Source organism: Balaenoptera musculus, chromosome 16 (genome assembly GCF_009873245.2).
Source record: "Balaenoptera musculus isolate JJ_BM4_2016_0621 chromosome 16, mBalMus1.pri.v3, whole genome shotgun sequence".
Classification (NCBI taxonomy): Eukaryota; Metazoa; Chordata; class Mammalia; order Artiodactyla; family Balaenopteridae; genus Balaenoptera; species Balaenoptera musculus.
Window position 1 is genome coordinate 30,876,445 of NC_045800.1, and position 15,680 is coordinate 30,892,124.

Here is a 15,680-nt window from a genome sequence, read left to right on the forward strand (position 1 = left end):
CTGCTGAGCCCGTGCGCCACAACTACTGAAGCCCACACACCTAGAGTCTGTGCTCTGCAACAAGAGAAGCCACCGCAATGAGAAGCCCATGCACTGCAACGAAGAGCAGCCCCCGCTCGCCACAACTAGAGAAAGCCTGCGTGCAGCAACGAAGACCCAACGCAGCCAAAAATAAAAAAATAAAATTTTTTAAAAAAAGAAAAGAAAAGCACCACTGTAAGGCCATGCTACTCAAAATAGGGTTCATCAACCAGTAGCACGGGTATTATCTGGGAGTTTATTAGAAATGCAGAATCTCAGGCGCCACTGATCAGAATCTGCATTTTAACTGGATCTCCAAGTAACCTGTACATACCCTGGAGTTTGAGAAGCACTGCTCCTCATAAGTGACGTAAGTGACAGCAGCTATTGCTATTGTGAACCTGTGCATGCACACCATGGGCCCTCACTAATTCCCTAAGTGCCCCACTCTGCACTGCCCGGCCCTTTGTGGATGATCCAGCACCTGATGTAAAGTAGAAAGAACACTGGACTCAGAGCGTAGCCTGGGTTTGATTCCTGACTTTTTCACTGTTACCCTGGAAAAACCACTGGTAATTTATTGAGACTCCACATCCTCCTCTATAAAATGGGGGAAATGATATTTCTAAGAGAGTTGTTATGAAAACTAAATGAGAATGTACAGCTGACCCTTGAACAAAACAAGTCTGAACAGCACAGGTCCACGTATACAGATTTTTTTCAGTAGTAAAAACTATAGTACAACATGCTTGTGGTTGGTTGAATCCACAGATGCAGAACTGCAGATATGGAGGAACTGTGTAAAGAGGGACCATTATAACTTGCAGGTGGATTTTCGACTGTACAGGAGGGTTGGCTCCCCTCACCCCCGCCTTGTTCAACGATCAGCTGTGTATGAATGCTTCTGTTGCAGAGCTGGCTGGGCAGGTCTCAGCTCCTGGATAAAATGACTTGGCTCTTTATAAGACACTCTTGGTCTCTTCAGCTACTCGTCTTCGATTATTCTTCCCACATTCTGTATGTGACAGACCTGGAAGTGCTTTTAAGAAAACCTTACAGAGAACTTTCTCACCACACAGGGAATACGGTTGCAGGAACAAGTGAAGTTATTGCTGTCTGTCAGAGTCTCCAGCAGGTGGCAGAAAAATGCCAGCAAGACCCCGAGAGCTGCTGGTATTTCCATCAGACAGCTATACCTTGCCTGCTTGCCTTGGCTGTGCAGGCTTCCATGCCAGGTAACTTCCTCCACCTCACCCCTCCCTCCTCCCTCCTCCCGACTCGGCCTTCCACTAGTGTTGAACAGCACTGCCACCCTCGGGGTATCACTGGTATTGCATTTGGTACCAGCAGAGGCTTCTTTTGAATCCTGTGTCCACATAATGAGATTTCACTTCAAGCAGAGGGTGCCAAGCTGACCTTCGGCAGGAACCAAAATCTACTAGTGTTAGCAACACTCAAAAGGATGCACACTTTTTCCCCCTTTAATTGCTGTGTAATTAGATTAGTTAGAATTAGGCTCTGGAGTCAAGCAGACCTGGTTGGGTTTCATGGTCAACTCTACCACTTGCCAACTTGGATGAAGATAGCCTTTCTAAGCTTCTGTCTCCTCACTTTATGGGGTTGATAGAGAGTAATATCTATATCACAGGGTAGTTGGTAAGGATTAAATAAGTTAATGTGCAGTGCTTGGCAACAGTAGTGTATGTATGTGTGGTAGCTGCTGTATAAAAGGACCCATGAAGATAAATCTATGTTACCTTTAAGTTTTTGAAAAGACTAACATTTCTGATGTTAAGAATGTTCATATTAGCTAGCCTTATTTTCCACTGTTGCCCAGTCAAAGGACTGCACAGAGTTCTCGGGAGCTCCCTGTGGCCTGCATTACACACTCCTGCTTCTGGTGCCTTGCTGCTTCTCAGGGCTACAGCACTACTAGAGGACAGTTTAAAAACTGCTCCTCTTGTAACTAGAGTCAAGGCCCAGAGTCATGATGATGACAGGACCTAATCGTCTGAGCCATAGTCATGGCCTGTGATTGTGTGTGTGTGTTTTGATTTTGCAGAGAAGGAGCACTCAGTTCTGAAAAAAGTGCTGTTGCAGGATGAGGTCTTGGCCGCCATGGTGTCTGTCATTGGCACTGCCACCACCCACTTGAGCCCTGAGTGAGTATCATCATGGATGTGACTTGATCCCAGGGAGGATAGAATTCTTGGGAAGAAGCAGCAAATAACTTCCTTTTGAGCTGTCCTTTTACCCAGATTGAAACATGGAGGCAGCTTTTGTTTTGTAAGTCTTGCTGGCAAAGTAAGAAGGGGCCTTTTAGCATCAATGGACTGGGGGCCACAGACTAATGGTTCTTAGCTACAGATGTGCATGAGAGTCACCTGTGGAGCACTTCTGAAATACACATTGAGTTCTCTCGCTAGATCGTAAGGTCCAGGAGAACAGGGATTTGATGTGTCTGGTTCACTGCTGTAGCACCAAGGCCTAGAACAGGAATGGTTCCTGGCATATAACATGTGCTGAATTAGTATTTGTTGAAGGTGTGAATGATCATGCTCTGGCCCACGGACTCAGTGACTACCAGGAACCCCAGGGCTGCTGTAGAACCCTGGCTCCTCGGTGACACCTAGTGCTCTACCCCCAGCTTGGCTGCCCAGAGTGTCGCCCACATTGTGCCCCTCTTCTTGGATGGCAACATCTCCTTCCTGCCTGAAAACAGCTTCCCTGGAAGATTCCAACCATTCCAGGTAAAGGTCTGATGGATCAGATGGGGGAGAATCTTGGGACTTCTGTCCTTCAAATTTTTAGGGCTAACCTGGGATGGGTATCATCAGGGCAGACAAGCCTCTTGCTAGCAGGACAGGCTTGATAGGGCTCTTCTTCCTCTGTAGGATGGCTCCTCAGGGCAGAGGCGGCTGGTTGCACTGCTTATGGCCTTTGTCTGCTCCCTGCCTCGAAATGTAAGTGACCACAACATTTGGGGAGTACCCTAGTTTAACCCGGACCAGGGGAGGTGGATCCTGGGTGACTTCTGGGCTGAAATTTGTCACAAGCTAAGCTGATTTTCTGCTTTTCCCACTGGAGAATTTATTTCCCATCCACCCTGGCCCGTGCTGCCACTCTCTCCTGGGTGTCTCTTAGAGTTCAAGTGTTCTCTGGGTCCATGACATGGCCAGGTTTTCTATAGGTGGAAATCCCTCAGCTGAACCAACTCATGCGGGAACTTTTAGAGCTGAGCTGCTGCCACAGCTGCCCCTTCTCCTCCACTGCTGCTGCCAAGTGCTTTGCAGGACTTCTGAACAAGCATCCTGCAGGTACTGGAGTGAGGCTGTGGGTTGGGAGCCTCCCTGAATCAACTTCTGATGAAATCTTCACATTTAGTTCTCATTCTCTTTTTAAAGGAAGTTAGCTAATATATCAATAATAGGGCTTTCCAAGGGACAGCCCGTGGGACAAGAGTCAAGACCAGAGTTGGGCAGAGCTTTATAGGACATAAGATAAGGGCTTCAAGCAGAGTGCTCTATCTAGTTCTGTCATCCTATTCCCTACAAAGAGCTATTAGGGGTAATTCTTTATTAGAAGTAGACAACTCTTTTTCGAATGCCAGCACCCCTACATTATGAGAATACCAGGCTCTCATGCTGGCGTCCTAGAGCTGAGTGGGCCAAATCCACAGCCAAAACAATATTGGTTTTTTCTAATGGCTTCTACATTTAAATGATTTACACCTTTGTTGGTAAAACGGACATATGTAGCCTCTGCATCAGCATTTCCTCCCTCCTTTTTAGGGCAACAGCTGGATGAATTCCTACAGCTGGCTGTGGACAAAGTGGAGGCTGGCCTGAGCTCTGGGCCCTATCGTAGTCAGGCCTTCACACTGCTTCTCTGGGTAAGGAGTCGGAATGGATTCCGGTTAGACAGAGAGCAGTTGGTCTGGTTAAATAGCATTTCTCCATTTAACCCTGAAGCATATGCATGCTTCTCAGGGTTTGAGTGTCATGCCCTAACTGTTCTCTTTCTCTCTGATAACAGGTCACAAAGGCCCTAGTGCTTAGATATCATCCTCTCAGCTCCTGCCTTACAGACCGGGTAAGTCCTTGCTGAAGACAGCAGAACCTAGGACCTAAACAGGAACTTCGCTGTCGATCCTCTTCTTCCCAAAAATGACTACTGTCCTCCTCTTGGGTATTTAAGATTCTTCCCCGCTGATGAACCTCAAAGGCTCTCTTTTCTCCAGCTCATGGGCCTCCTGAGTGATCCAGAACTAGGCCCAGCAGCAGCTGATGGCTTCTCTCTGCTCATGTCTGACTGCACTGATGTGCTGACTCGTGCCGGCCATGCTGAAGTGCGGATCATGTTTCGCCAGCGGTTCTTCACGGATAACGTGCCTGCTTTGGTCCGGGGCTTCCATGCTGCTCCTCGAGGTGAGGGGAGTCTAAAGGAAAGCCCTCAAATATACAGACCTCTCCTTTGGTCAGGCCGCAGTCTCCAAAATAATTTAGGACCTGAGTGCTTCTTTAGAGCTGTAGTGTGACCTGTACCTGAAGGGCTGAACGTCTAGATTCTTGACCCACTCTTTTCCTTTGATTGGCATATCTTGGCTATTCTGAGCTTGAGGGGCTTTTTTTAAAAAAAAGAACTTTTTGTAGGCTCATGTCCCAGCTTCACCAGAGATCAGAATTGAATTCTTTTTTTATTTATTTATGGCTGTGTTGGGTCTTCGTTTCTGTGCGAGGGCTTTCTCTAGTTGCGGCAAGTGGGGGCCACTCTTCATCGCGGTGCGCGGGCCTCTCATTATCGCGGCCTCTTTTGTTGCGGAGCACAGGCTCCAGACGCGCAGGCTCAGCAATTGTGGCTCACGGGCCTAGTCGCTCCGCGGCATGTGGGATCTTCCCAGACCAGGGCCCGAACCCGTGTCCCCTGCATTGGCAGGCAGATTCTCAAGCACTGCGCCACCAGGGAAGCCCCAGAATTGAATTCTTAAGCTCTATGTCTGAGCCCAGTTTCTCCCCTAAGCTTTTCCATTTTTTCCAGATGTGAAGCCAAATTACCTGAAGGGTCTGTCTCATGTACTTAACAGGCTACCAAAGCCTGTGCTCTTGCCGGAGCTGCCCACGGTAAGCCTCGCAGTCACAGCCTCTAAGCAGGGACCGAGCCATTGTCCCCCGGCTGGGGCCAGAAAGGGGAGGGGAAGCAGGCTCATCAAAGATGTGGTCATCCCACCTTCCCTGTGCCCCCTTAGCTGCTTTCCTTGCTGCTGGAGGCCCTGTCCTGCCCCGACTCTGTGGTACAGCTCTCCACCCTCAGCTGCCTTCAGCCTCTTCTACTGGAAGCACCCCAAGTCATGAGTCTCCACATTGACACCCTCGTCACCAAGTTCCTAAACCTCAGCTCCAGCCCTTCCATGGTGCGTTGAGCCTCAACAACTCTTTGGCCTGTACGTCTCCCCTTCGTGGGCCTCCCCTCACCTCCTTATGGTTGTGTTCCAGGCTGTCCGGATCGCGGCACTGCAGTGTATGCACGCTGTTACTCACCTGCCCACCCCCGTGGTGAGTACCGCAGATGTCCCTCTCTGGCTTGGAAGCTTCTTAGAGGAGCCAGAGGGACCTTTTTGCCTTAGTCAAGAGGGACTGGCCACCCTGCTGTGTGACTGAGGTATGCACTGTAGGGTACAGATAGGCAAGAATTTCCTGACTACCCTAAAACAGAATGGCCGGCCTGCCACACAGCATTCTCTGGAATCACTAAAGAAGAATAGGAAGAGTATTAGTTGTAGAGTCAGAGCAGCTTTTTTGGTTGTCTTGGTTGAACAAGGCTAAGATTAGCTTCTCTAACTCCACAGCTGCTGCCGTACAAACTGCAGGTGATCCGGGCCTTAGCCAAACCCCTGGATGACAAGAAGAGACTGGTGCGTAAGGAAGCAGTGTCAGCCAGGGGAGAATGGTGAGTTTTTAGGTCATGGGGAGAGATGGGATTGAAATGGGCCTCACCACTAATGCTGTCAACATTCTTTTCGCCTACAGGTTTCTGCTGGGGAGCCCTGGCAGCTGAGCCCTCCATCCTGGCCTACACTGTTCTGACAGACAATCTAACCTGAAATTACTAACTATCAAGCCATCTTGCCCAAAGCAGGGAGATGACTGGCTTCTGATTGCCTTTCCCACAGACACCGCACAAATGCTGGGCCTCTGTCGCATGGCTGTACAAGAAACATAGGAATCCTGACTTCTAATGGATTTGTGAAGTAACTGAGTGTGAGACTACTTGTGTTTGAAGAATGATCTTGGTTTTGGGGCTTTTCCATTTATATGTCAGAAAAAGTGAGATATGCTGCTGAGGGTGAATACAGATGAGTGTGGCCCTGAGGACCAGGGATGGTGGCGTGTGTGTACCTGCTGGAGAATAAAGATTCTTTTGGTAATGGGGCCGTCAGTTATTTCCCTCTCTCCACTTTTGCCTCAGCAGTACATAACCAGAAGCGACACTGCATAAGCTAGAGGAACAGTAGTGATTGATAGGAACTGGCCAGGAATTCTTCAGGACATCCAACCCCTCCAAGTGGGGCAGAGGTGGCAGGACCAGAACACCCACTCACTAGGCCTTGACCCTGACTTTCCCCTTCCCCGCCCCACAAGAAAGGCAAAGAGTGAAAAGCTACATATCATTAAAAAATCAAATACCTTTATTTTTGCTCCCTTCAGCATGTGAGAAGTGGCAGTGACCTCAGCAGTAGGCCTGGTATCTTTGCCCTGTTGAGGAGCCAGGATCTCAGCTCTACCATTCAGGTGTTTTCCCAGATGGCAAGTGGAAGAGGTGGTAGCCAACCCCAGTGCTGTAAGCTGGAGGAGGTCGGGGTCAGTACCCGGCCAGGTTGCTAGCTGCCTGATCTCCAGTCTGGGGCTGGAACTTCTGTTTGCCTGAGTAAAGGGACATCAGTCCTAGGATTTTGCCACATCATGCCTTGCTTCCGCCATGGCCGGGAGACTGGTCCTTGAGCTGTCCCTGCATGGTACCGTAAGGCAGGCGCACTGGCTCTTTTTGCTCAAGGATTCCAAGAAGCTATCCTTGAAGGCCCTTGAGGCAGTGGAGGAAGCAGGGTGGTGCTCAAGTTGTGGCTGACACACTCCAGCTCACACTGCCATCACAGAGGCTGAGTGAGCAGTCACCCAGGGAGGGGGATCCCAGCTCAGTCCGTTCCCATGGGGCAGGTGACTGGAAGGTAACAACACCCGAGTCAGCCAATGCCTATAAGAGAAGACAGAAATACTTGTGAGGTCTAAGATTTCCTAGTCTTCCTTCCTGAGCTTCATTCCTCAGCAAAGATACATCAAGGTAGTCTGAAGCTACCCTGGCGTTCATCGCAAAAGCAATAAAAGTTCCAATTTTGTCCAATAAATGTGCCCTCTGGTGCCTTGAAGGCCTTTAGAGGTTTTGAGCTAAACTTCTAAGGGGCCACCGTAAGCACAGTGACAGGCAGGAATAATAGGATGGGAAAAGGAAGAGGGCAGGTACTTACGGTCACCTACTTATTACTGCCTCAGTAGTTGCAATTTGAAGAATGATTTACCTTTGCCTCTTGGGCTGAGGGAGCTAGCTTCATTTCTTGTCTTAGGCCCTCTGTCACAAATAGGTGACTTCAATCCCACAAATTATGTGCTTGAAATCCAGACACTGCCATACAAATGAGAGGTGACTGGTGGCCAGCATACCCTAACTAGAGGTCCCTTCTCGAGAACAGCTTTCTAAGGATTCTGTCGTAGTCACCTGCTACCATACCAATATGGGGGCCCCTAGCCACACATGCCTGTTTAAGTTGGTGAAGATGAAATTAAATTTAAAATTCAATTCACTGATATATTAGCCACATTTCAAGCGCTCAAAAGCCGTATGTGACTAGTGGCTAATGTTTTAGACAGCAGAGGTATAGAATATTTTTCTCATCACAGAAAGTTCAATGAACAGCGCTGGTCTAAATATTTTACTTTACCTTCCTGTGTCCACACCCAGGAATACCTTCCAGTTGTCCAAGCAGCCATAGTTGTAATGATTCCTAAAAACCTAGAGCAAAGAAAAACATGTTTCTATGAACCCTTTTCCTTAAACCAATTTTGAGCCTAAATTGGCCAGGCAAGTTCTGGATTTCATGATGCCTGCCTTAGTTGGCCCTGGCCATGGCCTCTGTTTACAGGATGGCAGGTTCAGTTACCTACCCATCCCTCCACCCCAATCCCGGCCCTACTCACTCTGCCCTTGGCCTGCAGCCGACGTCGCTCCTTCTTGTTGATGTGCCTTTCGATACTAGTCTCACCTCGACTGATGAGAACAGCGTGCCATACAGTTAGGGCACCCAGGGCAAGTGCCACGGAACTGAGAAAAGAGGGGCAAAGATTGTGGGGTAGTGTGGAGGGAGAGGCCATGCGTAGGTCTGAAATTGAGCTGAGCAACAGTGACTGCCTAGGGACTTATGTCTAAGTCTGCCTTAACTCCCAGCGTACGTGTCCTAGATGAACTTTTACTTCACTGCATCCATGAAAAAGCATCAACGTGGGCTAAGAATAAATGACGTGGAAAGGAAGATGGGGAAATAAGTCTATTACTAATGAAAATGTGATATATTTCCTAAAATACCCATGCTTGGGAGACAGAAGAGGTAGTAAAAGCACTAACGATTAGAATAAAATGGCACAACATTCAGATTCTAGCTCTACCATTCCTAGCTGTGTATCATGGAACAAATCACCTCACCCCTCAGATCTGCAATTTTCCTCATCTATGAAATGCACCTACCCTTTAAGTAGGAGTTTAACTTCCCTTGGCACATACCAAACACTCAATGCCAAATCTTTAATGTTCCCTGCCCCCAAATACTGAAGAAAATTAAGCCCTACTCTTTGCCAACCTAAGTGAGAATAAGAACAGCAGCAGTTTACACAGGGATGGGTTCCTGCCTGGGTGTGGGCACCGAAAAAGGTTTTTCTGAAGCTGCCCCTCCCTTAAACTGTCAAAAATGAGAGTTAAGATACCTGCACAGGAACCAGAGGTAGACAAGACTCTTGTGAGTCACTCTTTCTCGGAAGGAGAAGGTGGGTGGTGGGGTCTGGTGGTAAGTCTAGAAAAAGAAAACAGCGAAGTCTGGATCATTTGCTCCACTGGTCTCCACCAGAGCCCAACACCTGCAGGCAGGGAAGTGCTCCAAGCCCATGATGAGAAAATAGGGGGTTAAGCCACAGAGGAGTCAGGGCAGCAGCCAGATGGGTGGACCAAGCTGGCGGCATCATCATGGACAAACACTGGGCAGAGCAGGTCTGGACGGGATGGTAAAGCACAGGAGGGACCAACCCTGGGCCTTCAGCTCTGACAACACAAATGGGGCTCCAGGGGAAGCCACTCCACTCCCCAGCTAGAACTGTGTGGCCGTAATCCCCAAGACGGCACGAGACCCATGCCCAGAATGGAATAACTGGAGGGGGAGAACCGTGAGCCCCACTAAGGACCGAAAGGGCAGCAGAGACACAATCACAAGCCCAAGATCTGCTCAGAATAAGGAGTCCTATAAGGCCAGGGGAGAAGGGATGATCCTGCTGCAGACGCAGACAGACCAGGAACAAAGGATGGTCAGACTGGCCCAGCCCGACCTCTGTCCCCTGGAACCCCATTACACAGACTAACATAGACTCCTTGCTGCTCAGGCCATCACCAAGGCAGAGCCCTTGCTCAGCCCAAAGAAGGTGATAATGGAATAGAGAGCCAAAAACTGTCACGTACCAGGGACTCCCAGCTTGCCCCTAGGCCACTTAGTCTGCCCACGGCCGACAGTGCCCAGAAACACCCCGATCCAGTCTCGACTGGCCCCTTACCCCAGCCTCTACAACTCGACTAACAGGTGGGCCCCAGTTGCCTCAGCAACTCTATACCCCTGGCCTGAGCAGCAGGAGGCAGTGGGGTGGGGACAGCCCACCTGGTTGGCAACCGCCTGTAGTTTGTTCTTGTCGAGCTGTTTCATTTTCTAAGGGGATGGAAAACAGTGCTGGTTATACTCTCAGGCCTCTAGGATGGGGGGTGCTACCAGCCCCACTCCTTGGGGACGGATTCCACACCCCAAAGTGCTCTCTATTGAGCTGCCCTGCTCCTAACTACAGGCTCACCTCGATGGCAGCATAAGCCTCCCGGAAAAGGTCCCAACTTCCGTAGCTGCAGTAGACACAGCCCAGAGTCATGAAAAAGCAGAAAGAGAAGAAGTACCGATGGTTATAGTGGCCTACACAGTTGTTTAGCCAGGCTGTGGGGGCAGGATTAAGGACAAGACCAAACACACAACTTCAGGGGGTGTCCAGGTTTCTCTGGTTCATCCTTGGTTCCTGACAACATCAACCAAGCCCAAGGCTTCCTGTCACCAAAGGCAGGAAAATATGGGACTTCCTTGAAGTTGAGGTGAAAGTGTTAAAGCTTTTCAAAGCCCTCACAGGTCCCATCAGGAGATCATGAAAACTGAAATCCTTCAGTAAAATGAGTCTGCCAATACTTCAACCTAACGGGTTAACCAGACATCTGTGTGGGAGAGCAGCAAGGGACCAATGGTTCTATCTGGACACCCACTGGACAACCCACTGAACCAAACATCTCTTTCCATCCAATAGATGTTAGCACAACAGTCTACAAAAGAAAGAGCTGTTAGGGATGGGTGCCTTGCTCCAAGAAGATCCATCCCAGAGAGCATGTAAGCCTCCTGCTTTTCCCAGGAGATGTCAGCCCCGAAAACTGCTCTTCTACAGACTTCTCATGAGCCCAGTGTTCTCTGCAGGGTGATGCTAGAAGCCTTGGGTGTGTGGCCCTTAAACCTCTGCAGTGCTCTGGAGCTAAAGAAGGAGGCCTCAGGCAGAAGAGGTAATAAAAGGATACGGCAGTGATGATCCATCTTCAGCACACACCTGTGAGGGAGGGACACAGGCTCTGTTACGGTGGCCAAGGATCTTGAGATGTCAGTGCCAATCCTTTCCTATAAGGACCAGCATCCTGCTGAGGTGGAAAGGGCACAGACTTTGAGGAGAGCCAGGCCTTGCTTCAAATCCTGCTTCACTGGCTACATGACACTGGACAAGCTAACTCGGGGTCTCTTGCCTACCCTGGCCCATCTCTCTGAATCTCACTTTCCACAAGCGGTGATAATGTGGAACTTGCAGGACCATCCTGAGGACCAGGTGTCCCGGTATAGAGGGCACACTGCCTGGAACATGACGGGTGCCTCATAAATGTCCTGTCAAATTCCAGGTCTAGGTTCTGCCCTAGAGCTACAGCAAAAGGGCCACAGCTGGGGTTCCCAGAGACCCACCTATTGCAGATGCTGCAGTGGTGTGTTCGGGCTGGCTTGGGGTTAATGCACTTCTTACAGATGGAGACTGTTGTGATATCATTCCTGCCCTGTGCAGAAGGAGAAAAGCACCATGACAACTGTGGCAGCACCGGTTTTGTACCTCCAAAATACCAAGGCACTCTCCCTCCGCACTCCTGGGACTGGCTCCAATAGGCTGCAGTTCTCTCCCTCCCCCATGCCCCTGAGGGGGGACCCACCGGGGGTGGGTATCCAGGTGGAGTGGTGATAGCCTGGTAGTAATGGAAGACGATGAGGATCAGATTCCAGTGACTATAGAAGAAATGCCAGCAGAGTCGTGGCACTGAGTAGGTTTGAAGGATGAGGGGCAGGACACACAGGTAGGCGATGGCCACGATGGAGCTGGTCAGCACGATCACCAGCACCACGAACACCTGCCGACACCAGGGAGGTCAAGAAGACGCAGTGAGAGAGCTCGCCAACACCCAGAGTAGACTCGGGGGTTTCCCCAGGGTAGGAGGCCAGTGTGGGTCCAAACCCAGTGTAGGTCCATCAGACCCATGTCCCTCTGCTACCCCCAAACATCCCTTCTCCTGTCCCCAGGCATCACTCACCACCCCACACCAGCGGATCACGTGGTCCACCAGCCAGTAGATAGGCTCAAAGGCAGCATCCACAGCGGCGTCACTGCCCCCAAAGGAGTTGTAGAGCAGGGAGCGCAGGCAGACCTTGCCGTAGCGCCAGCGCTGAACCGGGCCGCGGAGCAGAGGTGGGCAGCGGCGCCTGTAGCCCAGGAGCAGAAGCAGGCGCAGGCAGAGGCGGGCGGGGCCCAGCAGCAGGCTCCGCTGGCCCCGCATGGCTCCTAGGAGAGCACCCAACTGTGAGGGGCCAGCCTGGGTCCTGTCCCTCCCTGCCCCACCAGTGGGGAGCTTAGAGGCAAAGACCTAAGACTGAGGCCCGCTGGGCCAGTCAGTAGGTGTGGGAAGTAGGGAGGTGACCCAAGCCAAAGCAGGGTCTCTGGAGTTATCTGCGTAGATAGACCACTGGGTGGAGCCCGACCAACGTGCACAAAGCCATCCATGTGCCTCTGAGGGCCTGGCCACAGTAGCAGAGGTGTCCCGGCGTCTCCTGCCTGCCCTGGCCCATTGGCCTACCTCCTAACAACTGTCTTCACCAGGAACAGCCAGTGGGGGAGTGAGTTCACAGCATGTGGATCCGGCACCTAGATCTTCCCTGGTGCTACCTGAGTCTTGGCAAAAGATACTCAACCTTCCTGCTGACGTTACAGGCCTGGTGGCGTGAGAGTCCCTGTGTCCTGTCAGGACAGCTCAGCTACCCCTTGCATGACATAAGATGCTTTGTCTCCAATTCTAGTCCCAGCCCCACCCCAAGCTTACTGAAGCCAAGACAATTTCTGGTGTTCAGAGCAGAACACCACCACAGGCAGGAGACACTGGCAGTGGGAGGAGGGCTGGTGGCTCCTGAAGACCACAGGGCCTGCCCTCTGAATGATGAGTCTCCCCTGCCCTGTTCTAGTTGGACACTAGAGAGCTTTCTCTGCGGCTGCTGCCATTGGCCCCAAGCTTCCCAACCAACCTTCCCGGCTCTTTAGCCCTGTGCATGGCTCCTCTGCAAGTGCCTCCACCTCCTCCATGTGGTTTTTACCTCATCTAATAGCCACAGGAGGTCAGCTGCCCAGGCAATGCCCAGAAGAGAAGACACAGATTCCTTCGATGACAGTCTCATCAATTCTGCAGATTAAAGGCTTTACCAGAAAGGAAATTATCTGATTTTCTCCTACGGCTACTTTGTCCTCAGCAACTCCACTGACTTATTTAACAGGCAGCTCAAGACCCAGCAGAAACTGGAGGAGGCTTGCTCCACTGTAGGGGTGGTTTCATTTCAGTAACGGGAGCAAGGTACTCGCCTTGCACCCTGGCTCATCCCCACAACAGGCCTTTCAAAGAAAACGAACTACCTCCTTCCACAAGCCCTCTAAAGACCTAAAGCAAAAAGAAATCCAGCAGACAAGGCCAGCAAAGAGAAGACAGACAATTCAGTAGGGACCTACTCTCTGTACCAGGATAAAGTAAGTGGCCATTCCCATCACCTCCGAGGGTCTAAGAGAATTAAGGGGCAGTGTAGAAAAAAGAAAAAGGAAACGCTCAAACTTCTTCCTGCCTCCTTTGAGTTGGACTCCTATTGTGTGGAATCATGATTTGGCTTGAAGCATGAATTTTCGAATAGTATACAGCTAAAATCTAACGTAAGAGTGGGACAAAACATTTTACCCCATAGCAAATCCAGGTGACTTAGGTCATCCGCACCATTGTTCATTCCCTTTCTATGGCTAATGGAGAGTTTCCTATTTACTAAAATACTTTTTATAACAATAGCTTGCAAATAAGATGCATTCCTCATCTGTAATAAACATGAATTATATGCCATCTCTCCTGTCTACAAAAGAAATCTTCCTTCTCTGATTCTCCACTTTTCAGCTTGTTCTCAACCACTTCCAGAATTACCGAGCTCTACAGGAAATGCCTGCCTCAAGGACTAGACTGACCAACTCTCACCTGCCCCATAACTCGACTACTTAGGGTTCAATTCTGCCCTTAAGTAGTTCTGTGACCTTGGGCAAATCACCAAACCCTGTTGGGACTCAATTTTCTTGTGTTCCCATTCAGTGAGAGGGTAGGATTAAATACTAAGGTCCCTTCCTGCTCTACCCCTTTATGATTCTATATATACACTTGGTAAGATGTAAACGAAATGTTTATAAAGTGCTTAGCGCAATACCTGGATCATGGAAGTGCTCAATAAATACTTGTTGAATGAATGAACTGGAGGGATGCTGAAGTGGAAAGGCTGGTCAGATGTCTATCTGTCCTACAAATAACAGCAAGGACACTCCTGCCAACATGATAACACTAAGTAAGTGTCCGCTGAGAAATGAAAACCATTGTTAGAATCATAGCACTTAAGAGCTAGAAGTCATTTTTAAAAACTAGTCCAATGAGAAATCAACCCAAACATGTAAGCTAAAAGCTTGTAGGTGCAGAGCTAAAGATCAGATTTGTGTAAAAGAGCCTGAAGCCAAGCCCACCACACCCCTTATTTTAGCTAGTGGGGTTTGGGGGGTATGGGAATGCCAGGGAAGAGATATGTAGTCCATGGGGCCACAACTGAACATTTCATCTCAGGAAACTGAGGTAAAGCAGAGATCAAAAAATTGTGTGTAGTAGGGGCGAGGGGTGGTGATGGAAGTGAACAGGGCAGGAAATAGAGCACGCACAGTTTCGCCATCACCCCCAGGACAAGCTCTGAGCGCTCTGATCCCTCAGTAGTAGCCACTTAGTGACATCTGCCACCAGATCAGAGAGGACTGCAGGCCACAGCACCCCCCTCTTCCCAAGGGTCTAAGTCACCATCTCTTTCCCAAGGGGAAACCGTATATGAGGGACATAGGGGTGGGGGTGGGAGTACACACACAGATTCCAAAGCCACCAGAAGGCAGTGAAGAAAACTGAGAAGAAGATCGACAAATCTCATTTGGACAAAGGCTGTTCTCAGGATGTTTACAGCCTCAAGCAGCAGATGTCAATCATCAGTAAGAGCAGCATTTTATTCATGTGCAGACTTCCCTTCCAGACTAACATGCTCCTCTTGACAGGATCCGACAGCAAGATCGGAAAGCTGCAGTTACAGAAACCAGGGAAAGGTTTTATTTCTCAAAAAGGCTGGCGTGGTCAAAGTATGATGGGCAGGAAGTAAAATAACTTGGGTACCGGTTTGGTCTCTAGAGACACTGTACAAGTCAAATCCTATCTCTGGGGCTGAGTTTCCAAATCTGTGAAATGGGCGAGCTGGGTGGGCTGACCTTCCAGTTCCGCGCCTTAAGGCTGCCCGGAGGGTGCGCTCCGCCCGGTTCGAGGGCAAGGCCGTGCAGAGCAGGAACTCACAAGGCCCCAGAACAGGGCCCGACCCTAGAAAAAGGGAAAGGACCGGGCAGCAAAGGCCGCGGCTTCGCTCTTACCTGCCACCGGCCGACTCCCCAGTCAGCCAAATCGAACCCTGCAGCCTCCGCCGCCGCTCACTGCCACCCCCTCCAGCTCGGCGCCCCGGCCCAGCCTGGCTCAAACCAACCAACCATGGCCCACAGCCCACAGCTCCAGCCTCCAGACTCCGACCCACCGCCCGCCCATCCTTTTCCGCAAGCGCAAGCGCATGCGGGCCGGAGCTCCGCCCCCGGGCTCGTCCCGGGGCAACCTGGGAAATGGAGTTTACATCTCAGAGGCGCTCCCTGTGATCACGTGATAAAGCTCAC

General features: G+C 50.3%; 2 protein-coding genes across 9 annotated transcripts in view; one reads left to right on the plus strand and one right to left on the minus strand.

Moving 5' to 3' along the window:
• MMS19 (MMS19 homolog, cytosolic iron-sulfur assembly component) overlaps positions 1 to 6,445 on the plus strand; it is a 32,810-nt gene extending 26,365 nt beyond the window's left edge. For all 4 annotated transcript variants that reach the window (XM_036828132.1, XM_036828133.1, XM_036828134.1 and 1 more), the window contains 13 exons: positions 1,101 to 1,256; positions 2,084 to 2,183; positions 2,669 to 2,771; positions 2,916 to 2,984; positions 3,212 to 3,338; positions 3,813 to 3,913; positions 4,057 to 4,113; positions 4,262 to 4,448; positions 5,059 to 5,141; positions 5,267 to 5,431; positions 5,514 to 5,573; positions 5,867 to 5,967; positions 6,048 to 6,445. In XM_036828132.1, coding sequence (XP_036684027.1) covers positions 1,101 to 1,256; positions 2,084 to 2,183; positions 2,669 to 2,771; positions 2,916 to 2,984; positions 3,212 to 3,338; positions 3,813 to 3,913; positions 4,057 to 4,113; positions 4,262 to 4,448; positions 5,059 to 5,141; positions 5,267 to 5,431; positions 5,514 to 5,573; positions 5,867 to 5,967; positions 6,048 to 6,075 — 1,337 coding nt within the window. In that variant the 3' untranslated portion in view covers positions 6,076 to 6,445. The remainder of the gene's footprint in view (positions 1 to 1,100; positions 1,257 to 2,083; positions 2,184 to 2,668; positions 2,772 to 2,915; positions 2,985 to 3,211; positions 3,339 to 3,812; positions 3,914 to 4,056; positions 4,114 to 4,261; positions 4,449 to 5,058; positions 5,142 to 5,266; positions 5,432 to 5,513; positions 5,574 to 5,866; positions 5,968 to 6,047) is intronic.
• Positions 6,446 to 6,683: 238 nt separating this feature from the next.
• On the minus strand, positions 6,684 to 15,584 carry ZDHHC16 (zinc finger DHHC-type palmitoyltransferase 16). 5 transcript variants are annotated; one of them, XM_036828138.1, is made up of 12 exons: positions 15,390 to 15,509; positions 14,153 to 14,266; positions 11,968 to 12,215; positions 11,593 to 11,787; positions 11,354 to 11,442; positions 10,924 to 10,952; positions 10,170 to 10,303; positions 9,983 to 10,030; positions 9,048 to 9,133; positions 8,268 to 8,391; positions 8,012 to 8,082; positions 6,684 to 7,269 (listed from the first exon to the last, which is right to left on the minus strand). In XM_036828138.1, the coding sequence occupies exons 3-12, from the start codon at positions 12,208 to 12,210 to the stop codon at positions 7,155 to 7,157; spliced, it is 1,134 nt and encodes a 377-aa protein (XP_036684033.1). In that variant the 5' UTR covers positions 12,211 to 12,215; positions 14,153 to 14,266; positions 15,390 to 15,509; the 3' UTR covers positions 6,684 to 7,154. The 5 variants fall into 5 exon arrangements, with proteins under 5 accessions (XP_036684033.1, XP_036684032.1, XP_036684034.1 ...); XM_036828137.1 differs by lacking the exon at positions 14,153 to 14,266 and having other exon boundaries at positions 15,390 to 15,584; XM_036828139.1 differs by lacking the exons at positions 9,983 to 10,030; positions 14,153 to 14,266 and having other exon boundaries at positions 15,390 to 15,562.
• Between the last annotated feature and the right edge of the window lie 96 nt (positions 15,585 to 15,680).

Bases quoted from the DNA above. Each gene is read 5' to 3' on its own strand.
- ZDHHC16 (XM_036828137.1), bottom strand. From the start codon at position 12,210: ATGCGGGGCCAGCGGAGCCTGCTGCTGGGCCCCGCCCGCCTCTGCCTG. The intron at 10,031-10,169 runs GTGAGCCTGTAG...CCATCCCCTTAG, and splicing joins AGGCTTATGCTGCCATCGAG to AAAATGAAACAGCTCGACAA. The intron at 7,270-8,011 runs GTAAAGTAAAAT...CTTCTCTTATAG, and splicing joins CTGGGTGTGGACACAGGAAG to GCATTGGCTGACTCGGGTGT.